The sequence below is a fragment of the Tachypleus tridentatus genome, chromosome 10 (assembly GCF_004210375.1).
Source record: "Tachypleus tridentatus isolate NWPU-2018 chromosome 10, ASM421037v1, whole genome shotgun sequence".
Lineage (NCBI taxonomy): Eukaryota > Metazoa > Arthropoda > Merostomata > Xiphosura > Limulidae > Tachypleus > Tachypleus tridentatus.
In genome coordinates this window covers 77,569,289-77,581,457 of record NC_134834.1, presented here as the reverse complement: position 1 = coordinate 77,581,457, position 12,169 = coordinate 77,569,289, and the positions used below count along the sequence as shown (strand labels likewise).

At 34.0% G+C, this 12,169-nt stretch overlaps 2 protein-coding genes across 4 annotated transcripts in view; one reads left to right on the top strand and one right to left on the bottom strand.

Moving 5' to 3' along the window:
• The window catches only part of LOC143229638 (uncharacterized), a 31,414-nt gene extending 22,560 nt beyond the window's left edge, over nt 1–8,854 (bottom strand). The window contains exons 1-2 of one of the 3 annotated variants that reach the window (XM_076462240.1): nt 8,232–8,854; nt 7,395–7,448 (exon numbers count right to left, since the gene is read on the bottom strand). In XM_076462240.1, the coding sequence (XP_076318355.1) occupies nt 7,395–7,448; nt 8,232–8,418 (241 nt within the window). In that variant the 5' untranslated portion in view covers nt 8,419–8,854. Of the gene's footprint in view, nt 1–7,390; nt 7,449–8,231 lie in introns of all 3 variants that reach the window. The other 2 variants (XM_076462242.1, XM_076462241.1) reach the window with 2 other exon arrangements.
• The window catches only part of LOC143229639 (calcineurin subunit B type 2-like), a 73,498-nt gene that overhangs the window by 35,314 nt on the left and 26,015 nt on the right, over nt 1–12,169 (top strand). The window lies entirely within an intron of this gene.

Sequence of the window (12,169 nt, the reverse complement as noted above, 5' to 3'; positions counted from 1 at the left end):
ATTCATATGGCGGTGGGTGGTGATGACGAGGTGCCTTTCTTTTAGTCTTACACTGCTAAATTAGGGACGGCTAGCGCAGATAGCGTTTTCGTGTTGCTTTGTGCGAAATTCAAGACAAACCAAACCCTCTAGTCTTACACTGCTAAACTGGGGATAGCTGGCGCAGATAGCCATCGTATTGCATTGTGCTAAATTCAAAAACAAAACAAAGCATTCCTAAGAGCAACGACTATCTTCGTAATACATACTTGTACTAAAACTTCGCCGCTTCTTTTACATTCCAATAACGTATAAAATGTCAAATTTTCTAAAACGTCTTCGTCTATCTAACACTGACGCAAAGCTAAATAACCTTAAATTTTTCAGCCAGTCATATATCAGATGATTTTTAAACCAGTCACGTGCTAGTTTATTATAATTTTATTCATATTTATAGGAAAGTATGTTTGTTGTAAGGAATTTTGATGAACGTGAAAGAACTTGAACCAAAGACCAATAAAGGTTTAACATAGTTTACAAACTACTGAATTAAACTGTCTTAGTTTTGCTAATCTGTTGAGAATAATGTATACCTTGGAAGTATTTTGATTCATAAATTAGATAAAAAGTTTAATATTGTTGAATTTATTTATCGTTTGCATGAGAGACATAGATTACAGAGGAATGTTTTTATTTAACTCTCCCATTCAGTTTGTCTCTGAAGGAGAAAGATACACCTTTCAAATGTGCTTATAATTTATTTACTTTATACCTGACTCTCCTCGTGGCTTAGCAGTAAATTTGAAGTTTTAACCTGGTTTTGATACCACTCTGTATTTTTTGGTCAATAAAAATAAAAAACTAAGTCTTACAGTGAGGGAGAGATGACGTCGTCATGAGCTCCTTAGATAATCTATTGTTATTTGTAAATACAGTAATATCTCTTCTTTTTTGTTGTTTTTGATATTTAACTTAACTAACAATGGCTTGGTGTACACTTTCATAGTTTTTCTCAGGAAACCGTATCTTATAGCAGAATAAATAACACCTTTTTTTTCTCTACGGTAATGAATGCCAAGCACTCCATGACGTAGTCCATGTACCAGACTATAAAGTTCACATGATTTACCGATGAAAGAGATTGAAACACTTTACAAGTTTACAAACTATAATCAGGTAATGTTTAAATCTGTTTTAGATTTCCACATTGGAAAATTTTGGACATATATTAAATGGTATGGAATGAAATGAGATGGAGGCGGTGACTCATTTGCTAGAATCTGATTTTGTACATTTTGAGATGTAAAGTGTATATGTTACAATTGTGCTGTTTAGGGTTATCACACCAGAAAAGTACAGATTAGATAGATGCTCTGACTCATTCGTTAGCAAGTGAAAAAAATATTGCTTTTCAACAGTTTCAAATTATCATCTCAGGTGCTCTTTATTTGTATGATGTACAACGATGATGTTCACTGTCTCGTGCTGTCTTTGTAACTAGTTCCTCTATTCTAGATCACAATCAGTTTAATAACCATAACTACGCACTTTTGCTCACCATAGCAATTCCTAGGTTCCTGAGTGTGAAAACTAGGTCAGTCTTAACTTACATAATACTGACATACTTTCTACAGACGCTTCACTGTACTTGGACTTTGACTTCTAAAGCCATTTTTGATAAACGAAAATTATAAACGTTTTTTGACATAATTTTATCGAAAACAACCGTAGATTTCGAAGTTTGAAATGGAAATTCGCGGACTTTTGGCTTCAGAGCTAGCCTTCATCAACTTGAAATAATTGTTTATTATTCTGTTAATTAGACCAGACACTGAGTATTCCAACTTCATCACAACGGATTTTTAGGGTTGGAGGACACTATCGCACTCATAACCCTCATCTTTTAATGAAGAGATTATTTCGGATTATGTTAGGATGTTTGAACCTACTGCTGCCAACGCTTTGTTATGAAAGTTTTTCACCGACATGGAGAACATTTAAAACTCCGTTCTTTGACGTGTTGTATACTTGGTTCTCGTTTTATAATATCGTTTTGTGTAGCTATTCCTAGTTGGAAAGAGTGCCTATTGCACTCTTCAGTCATAAATTTAATTTGTTAACACTGCACTTTTAACTGGTGGGAAACTGGCAATGAATCTGATAGGTATAGTACTAAATACAATTTAATGACATGTTTTTGGTGTTTTTTGTTTCGTTTGTTTTGAATTTCGCTCAAAGCTACACCAAGGCTATCTGCGCTAGCCGTACCTAATTTAGTAGTGTAAGACTAGAGGGAAGGTAGACAATCATCACCACCCACCGACAACTCTTGTACTACTCTTTTACAAGCGACTGATGAAATTTATCACAACATTATAACGCCCCCATGGCTGAATGGACGAGAGTGTTTGATGTGACGGAGATTCAAACCTGCAACTTTCAAATTACGAACCGAGCGCCCTAACTACCTAGCCATGTTGGCCTTTTTTATGGTAAAATAATATGTTTTCTTGTTGTTTTCGAAACTCAACATTTCGAAAACTTGATTGGTAATTTTAAGAACGTTTTTGAAGATTCTGTGGTTAATATAGCTGAAATTATCGTACTTTTATATAGCTTCGATCTTCACGTATGATAATGATAACTAAATCATTAGAAAACTTAGGATCTTCATTACTACGGAGTTCATTAGATAATGATAACTAAATCATTAGAAAACTTAGGATCTTCATTACTACGGAGTTCATTAGATAATTATAACTAAATCATTAGAAAACTTAGGATCTTCATTACTACGGAGTTCATTAGATAATGATAACTAAATCATTAGAAAACTTAGGATCTTCATTACTACGGAGTTCATTAGATAATGATAACTAAATCATTAGAAAACTTAGGATCTTCATTACTACGGAGTTCATTAGATAATGATAACTAAATCATTAGAAAACTTAGGATCTTCATTACTACGGAGTTCATTAGATAATGATAACTAAATCATTAGAAAACTTAGGATCTTCATTACTACGGAGTTCATTATTTTGATCAATGATAAAAAAATTTCAATTATTATTTTTACATAAGTGCAGCTAAAGAATATTTTGAGCTATAAACCTAAAATGCCATTTATAAATCATATATGTCAACTAATTTTCTAAAGCTTTATTTGTTTACTGCACTAAAAGAGCATAGATGTCATCGAAAAGCTTTATAACAATGTAGGGCTACTTCCACAAGTAATACAAGAGTAAAGTTAAGATCACGTAATTATACAGTAAACATTTAAAGACGAGTGATACATACAAATAAGAAGGATGTACAATATCATTTCAATGTTTCAAACACAATATATTATTCTCAGAAATTAAGTGTATTTGTGAACCCTAAGTGTTCAGTAGTTATAGGGTAGGTGTTATACATAAGGAATCAAATGTTGACGTTATAATGTGATAGCCAGTCCCACTGTTCGTTGGTAAAGAGTAGACCTAGAGTTGATGTTGTTGACCAACTAGTTCTCTGGTCTTTCGCTGCAAACTTACTGACGACTGAAAAAGCTAGTTTTTGAACAGCTTTGCAGAAAATTAGGCATGCTTATGAATGAACTGAAACTTTAAAAAAATCTTATAGAAATTTAGAATACTCGCCAAACGAAACATTGTTTTGGAGATGTTTATAAAATTTTGGTGAAACAACACACTATTTAAAAAAGAATGAAAATGAAAAGCGACTCATAAGAAATATTATATTATATTATAAAACAGTTTTGGTTTTGCTTCATCGCGTAGGAACTCTGAGAAATAGACAGTTAACTGTTTACCGGCAATAACATATTTAATTGCGTTTATGTTTCTAATACGCTATTAAGTTCAACATAATTAAAAGTGTTTTGCTCCTGATTTTCGTTTGTATTCAATGTCCGGTGCATCACGTTGCAGTGTCCAACAGTAGTCAGTAAGCATTGACGGATTCCAGTTGCCCTGATATCGTTATCCCATTATAGCAAAACTGAAGATTTCGATGAAACAGTACGTGATGGGCAAATTTGGATGTGATTTTCGTGATCAGCAGCCAAAAATCTATAAGGAACACCCAACAGTGGTCAAGAAGCAAAAACTTTTGTTGTCCAGTGATATCATTTAAGGTCGAAGAAATGAACAAAAATACTTCGTATATGCACCCTTAAACGTGTAATAGAAAATATTCACATGCGAAGAAGACAAGATGCAAATTTTACATTGCTATGATGCACTTAACACACGTTGTCAATGTTACTTGTAAAAAGAAAAATCGAAAGAGATGATAAATAATATTTGATATACATGTGTAAGAATGTCATCTAGAGAGTATAATACAGTTATACTCAACTAATATACATATACTTAATACTGAATTCACGCGTTAACGTGTTACTATAATAATTAAATGTGCTAGCCATTGCTTACACAACCGTTAAAACAGGACTTTGCTACATATGCGGGATTTCTGAAAAACGCAAACGATAATTTTTTTTATCAAATTTCTTTCGTTAAGGTTTTCTTTTCAAGTTAGAGATTGAATCTTTTCTCTAGAGAACATGAGTATAAAATCAACTGCTTACACTAAGGATCCCTGGCAGTAGGGACTTGGCTTGGCCTGGTGGTTAGGACATTCGATTCGCAATCTGCAAGTTGCGGAATCGAATCCCATCACTAAACATGCTCTCCCTTTCAACACCAGCCTACAGAAAAGCTATAATTTGACGGTCAATCCCACAATTTGTTAGTAAAGAGTAGCCTACCAGTTGATTAGCTGCTTTCCCTCTAGTCTATTGCTTCAAAATCAGGTACAGCTAGTGTAGCTAGGCCTCGAGTAGTTCTGCACGAAATTCAAAACACACAGATCTCCGACAGTAAGTATATGTACATTTTTTACTTGTTTGCTTATTTTGATTGGATAACAAAATAAAAGGGTTTAAAGTACTTCAAACTTTCGATTATACAAGAGGAATGTGGTGATAATGCACAGTAACAGAACAAATTTAAGTTTCTGCATCACTTCTCTCGGCTAATATCTACACAGAAGGCAGTTAGTGGCCGCTTCAGGACAACCAGGTTTATATTATCACTTGAATCACAAGAATGTTAGTATTAACTACACTTTCCAGTAATGACCATTTAACCATAAGTGTGTCAACAACAACGTGCGTAGAAAAAAGAAAAAGAGAAAAAGTTTCTTAACTGCAGTGTGTAGACGTTGTCCCTGTTATGGGTGATATATCACACTTAAATTTTCACATCTTAATGGTTCATTCATCCTACAATGTCGTATAATTGTACAGTATTTAAGAAAAAAACTCATTTGTTTTATAGGGGTAGTTTTAAGTGTTTTTTTGAGACATTCTCTTGGAAACAAGAGTTTCTTTTAACTCATACTATTAAAGAGACGGCGTGCACGATACATGAAGACTCTCGACATCAGACTTCTACTGAAGGACAAGAACCTGTTAGAGCTGACCTTGATGTATACCTTTGTAAACAGGATGTTGCCAAGCTTGAATGTTTCAGACAAATACTGGTCCAGCTACATCTTCGTCTGTATTTGGTGTCTGATCACTTCAGTCAGTAATAGCTGATCACGGTGAATTTTAATTTTCTTTTCCCTCTCACATAATATATATTTTATCATTGCAATAGTTCTTTAAATCCGTAACATTAAAATGTAACTGATTTAACTTTAATGCGAACAGCATTTTTTTCAAGTATTCTTATCTTTAAAAGGCTTTACAATATATATATGCATCTTATAAAAATTGTCTTTTTCTCATTCACAAAATGAGCATTTGAAACCCGAATGACGTAAATCGTATAGAGTTAACAGTCCATCATTTATCACAAAATGATATATAAATGTATTTTTGTGGCATTACATTAGTTATATTGCTTTACTGTTCAGATCAGCTGGTTATTAAATACTGGTTTTGCTTCCCGCTCGGTGGTTCAGTGGCAAGTCATTGAGCTGGTTAGGTTAAAAATCGGGTTCAGGTAACCGCAGTGAACAAAACACAGATAGCTTTGTGCTTTACAAGAAACCAACAAACGAGATACGAACTGATGAATTTCTTCTCTAACCTAAATACAGAACAGTGCTTATCCACTTGGTAAGCAAACCTCATATCGGTTTACAATATAAAAAAAAATTACAATGACTTTGGAAAGTAATTCAACTTTTCTTCATATTTACAACTTTGAGGACATATAGGGTGCGAGTATAGCACTTATCACTGTTGGAATGTAAATCTCTTAATCTTATATGTCCTAAACACAATTTTTTCCCTCTTAATAAGTATTACATTTATAAGGTTTTTTTTGACAAGTTATTGATGTCGACGTGGATTGTTTTAAAATTATATTGTCTTAAAATAACATTTGAAATTTTGGGTCTACAATGGGAAAGGAAAATAAGACGTCTTATCATCGCGTATGTGCAAAAGAATATTTTATGTTTTGATATAAACATTAATTGAAAACATTATATGACTAATATAAACACACGTATACATATTTTTAAATTTAACAAATTCACAAAAGTTCTACTAAAAAACAAGCTTAATAACTCGTTTCAAACTTCAGTTTACAGCAGAAAGGGTTACAAATACAGTGGAATCATTCCGTCGCTAACAACATCACATTTTCTCTCGCTAACAAGCAGAAGCTATTCAAACCTAAATTAGGTAGTTCGCAGTCCTGGGTGAACAAAAGTTTCAGTGTGCTTTTGTAGACGTTTCAAATGTGTTATATTTTAACTCCGAGAAATGAAGAAACTATATGATATTATGCTAAAAATGTTGCAAAATTAAATTATAAAATAATGCTCATTAAAATTATGTTTATGACATCTAAAGATTATTATGGAACTAGAAAAAGTGACAAATTAGGGTAGTTTGACTAAATACGTGTTATAATGTTGTTTTGTTAATGACGCAATAGAACACAGTTGTCATACATTGCTCGTTTGATCCACAACAGAGCCCCGCATGGCCAAGTGGGTTAAGGCGTTCGACTCGTAATCCGAGGGTTGCGGGTTCGAATCCAGGTCGCACCGAACATGCTCGCCCTTTCAGCCGTGGGGGCGTTATAATGTTAGGCCAATCCCATTTTTCGTTGGTAAAAAAGTAGCCCAAGAGTTGGCGGTGGGTGGTGATGACTAGCTACCTTCCCTCTAGTCTTATACTGCTAAATTAGGGACGGCTAGTGCAGATAGCCCTCGAATAGCTTTCAAAAAACAAACAAAACAAACAACTGATCTACAACAATAACACTTCTATAGTTTCGCTAATCATGCTTCATTACTTATTCATCTATACAATACTTTAGTCAGTTTTTGAAAAAATTTCATCTTTCTCACGTACGTAGAATTGAAAATTGAAAATTACCTGCCTTTCAGATAATTGTTTTTCACTTCAGTATTTGGACTGGTGGAGTTCAAAATAACTATAGATGAAAGAGGAGCAGGTTTAGCTTTCAAGGAGGCTCTCTAATGTTCATATTTATCAGCTTGGAATAACAATCAGTCTAATGTCGGTTATTGAAATAAAAATTATAATAAAACAAGTAGCATTTTTCTCACTCAATTACTTTACAGAAATTTAGAGAAGTAATAAAAGAAATATTAAGAATAGAAACACGATTTTAGCTGAATATTCAAAAAATATATGTTTTGTTCTGTGAAAACCAAATAGTCTTTTAAATAGTTTTATATCGCATAAACGGATAGTTTGTTTATATGTTCAGTATAAAACTTCAGAGTGGGTTATCTGTGATACGTCTACCCTATTGTAAATGCTGACACCGCTGATCCACGGAGAACAAAGGGCAAAACATATTATATAAATCTAAGTTATCCTACGTCATTATAATTATCGAGGTACCACTAATTTTAACTTGTTTTTACTTCAAGCCACGAAACCGGCTATACCTATTGCCAGGAATTGACCAAAGAAATTTTAGAGTTATAGGTCTGTAAAATTACGGCTAACCCATCGAAGGATTACCAATTATTTAATCATTTTAAAGTAAAGTACATTTTTATTTACATTTTTATATTTAGGTTATCACATAAAGAAAGCATACAAAATAATGTTAAATCCACATATCTGTTTATCTATCAATTTTAACTCTGTCAATCATGATCGGTGTAAGAATATGTGTATTTTTATCATGTCAAGTGACAGTTGAGAATTATTAAGTATTCAAGTTAATCACAAGAATATTTACCTGTTTTACGTTTCCAAAAATACCAAGCTGCTGCTAAAATCAAGCCACAAATTATCACTGTGACTATAAAAGTTGCAATAACGATCCCCGCAACCCCACCAGGAGAATAACATAGGTCTTTCGCAACACACCCTGGTGTCACAAACAGCCACACTATGAAACAGGTCGAACATCCCAGGCGACCCATCTCGTGTTGTTTGACAGAATATTAACTAACACAAAGATGAAGTGGTATCACAGCATATCTAGTAATATAAAGGGATGATCTAGGCTTTAGTACAGGTACAAATTTTAGTATTGTGAGTTTTCTCTTTCTTCTACGCTTAATTTTCGCATTATGGGCACCAGTTATCTGATAGGATCAAACCACACGGTTATAAGTCACTCAAACAACCTATCAATGAGTCGCCTTTAGCGCACAACTATCTATCAGTTGGTGTTTGGATATTGCACGAATGATCCTTACAAAAACTAATTCTCTCCTAACACTAACTAAGGCTTAACGTATAATACGTCCATGTTTAAAATGTTATATAATAAATGAACTGAATTACAGGATGTCTATGGTATTGTATCCTTGCTGACAATAATCGTATCCTGTTTCTTAACTGCTGCACGTTCGTGTGTGGCTCATTTTAATTGCACACAAAACACGAGTCGTTATCTATCTGTTAAACGCATGCGCAAGATTACCTTTAAGTTTGCGAATCCCATTCATAATTTCCCACAGTATATGCGTGCATACCTTATTCATTTTATATTATACTGAGGAAATAGTATATAACCTGAAACATAATTTTCTGATACAGCAAAAATAAAGTTTTAATTATGGTATCCTAGAAATTTCAGAGGTAACTTTGAATCAACGAAATGAAGTGGTGATGTGCACCAATGCACACAATATTTTCAAAGCGGAGGTAAAACTATGGGACATTTAATATGTGCGAAAACCAAAGAGCTCAAGTTCAGTTTTAAATCGCAGAAAGCTCGTGCGATAACCTTTGAGAATCAGAAATCATACTAAATTAAACGATATATATTTGTTACATATCAAAACGTTTCTTCGATTACTTCATTATTCTGTGTAACATATTCCAAGCATTACAATCAGCTCATAAACTGTAAATAAATCTGCCGATGTTGTAACTTTAAATAACAAATATTCTTTTGCCCCATGAATACACAATGAATACTGGAAACATGAATCTTCAAAGTAAGTAAAATCTCTAGACAACGCTGCACTGTATCAAGCTTTGAAAACTGGCTTTAACCTGACTAAATAATTATTTGCTCATTCCTGATTATATATGTGCGTATAATAATAATTTTAAACAGCTATGTGCTGACCGAGGTTAAACAAGACAAAATATTAAAAAATTAAATTCTAACAGAAGTGATGGGTGAGGCCTGGCATGACTTGGTGGTTGAGGCACTCGACTTGCATTCTGCGGGTCAGTGGGAATGAAACCCCGTGACGAACATGCTCACCCGTTCAGCTTTGAGGGCGTTATTATGTGAAGGTCAATTTCACTATTCATTTGAAGAAAGTTGACAAGGGGAGTTACTGGACTTTTCTTTTGAAGGCAGCTCAAAATTAGGGGAGGCGGAAATAGACTTAGTAGCTTTGTCATAATTATACAAATAAGATTAGCAAGAGAAGAATTTATATTGATTTTTGAGAATTATTTTTACATGATCTGCTTGATGTGCCTAAAAATGTTAAAAAACTGCACAGTACTTACCCAAATTATAGATAATGATAAAAATTCGGAAACGCACAAATTATGCAAGACGTCTAAATGGCTTAAACCATGGAAACTCATTCTACAATATCATAAAAATATATACAATTTATATATTCGCCCTATTATTGAATATGCATGTCCATCACGAATAAGAATAGCACCCAAAGAGACTTAGCATGGCCAGGCGGGTTAAGGCGTGCGACTCATAATCTGAGGGTCGCGGGTTCGCATCCCCGTCGCACCAAACATGCTCGCCCTTTCATCCGTAAGGGTGTTGTAATGTGACGGTCAGTCCCACTATTCGTTGATAAAAGAGTAGTCCAAGAGTTGGCAGTGGGTGGTGATGACTAGCTGCCTTCCCTCTAGTCTTACACTGCTAAATTAGGGACGGCTAGCGCAGATAGCCCTTGAGTAGCTTTGCGCGAAATTAAAAAACAACAAACAAAACAAACAGCACCCAAATACATAAACAAACTACAATAAATACAAAACTCTGTAATTACTATAGCATTTAAGGTTCCTCATAACACCTCATCAAAATTTACCCACAAGTTCTCAAACATGCAAACCATCGCTGATAGACTTTTGCACAATTCTATAATTGACTTTGAGAAAAACTGACAAAAAACGATTTGTCTTATAAACCTGATCGCCATTTCATACACGATGAAAGTAGGCCTAAGTACCTCTCGCTTGTTAACATACATTTTAGAAGGAGGAAAAATAGAGATTTAATAAGGCCATCTAATGCCAGACTGTAAAACTTGCACAAGTTTTGTACCAAGACGAAAACATTTAAAGGGTTTTATATGTTAAATGTTCTTAAATTAGTTTTAAAACCAGTAAAATGTGTAATTGTATATGCTGAACTTTTCGTTAAGTGCAGAACTTTGTAACACTGGACATAAGTGACGGTCTATACAACAGAATAATGTTAATGTCAATACCTACATGGACATTGTCCTGAAAGGGGTCGTAATAAATGAGGTTTACTTTGACCCTCATGTCATATCAATATTCGCATTCATCAGAAACCTAAAATCACAGTATTGGAGAGAGGAAGAGGTCATACAAACATGGCCCTCCCAGGTGTTCAAGCTCTAAATTTCAATAAATAATAATCTAAGCTATAATAAATTTAGAACAGAGGTCTACTGGAACCTGACCATCCCAGGTCTTTAAGATTTAAATCCTGATAAGGAATAATCTAAGCTATAATAAATTTAGAACAGAGGCCTACAGGAACCTGACCATCCCAGGTCTTTAAGCTTTAAATCCTGATAAGGAATAATCTAAGCTATAATAAATTTAGAACAGAGGCCTACAGGAACCTGACCATCCCAGGTCTTTAAGCTTTAAATCCTGATAAGGAATAATCTAAGCTATAATAACTTTAGAACAGAGGTCTACAGGAACCTGACCATCCCAGGTCTTTAAGATTTAAATCCTGATAAGGAATAATCTAAGCTATAATAACTTTAGAACAGAGGTCTACAGGAACCTGACCATCCCAGGTCTTTAAGATTTAAATCCTGATAAGGAAATAATCTAAGCTATAATAACTTTAGAACAGAGGTCTACAGGAACCTGACCATCCCAGGTCTTTAAGATTTAAATCCTGATAAGGAATAATCTAAGCTATAATAACTTTAGAACAGAGGTCTACAGGAACCTGACCATCCCAGGTCTTTAAGATTTAAATCCTGATAAGGAATAATCTAAGCTATAATAACTTTAGAACAGAGGTCTACAGGAACCTGACCATCCCAGGTCTTTAAGATTTAAATCCTGATAAGGAATAATCTAAGCTATAATAACTTTAGAACAGAGGTCTACAGGAACCTGACCATCCCAGGTCTTTAAGATTTAAATCCTGATAAGGAATAATCTAAGCTATAATAACTTTAGGACAGAGGTCTAGGACAGAGGTCTACAGGAACCTGACCATCCCAGGTCTTTAAGATTTAAATCCTAATAAGGAATAATCTAAGCTATAATATCTTCAGGACAGAGGTCTCCTAGAACCTGATCCTTCCAAGTCTTCAAGACCTAAATGCCGCTGCTAACTGACTGATGATGATAATATAATAACTTTAAGCACTTCTCTCATTTGATTTTTTTTTTCTCTTCTTAATACCCAATGGCTTGAGACATTTGTTTTTTTTATTATTAATAAACATTACGTTAAAAGTC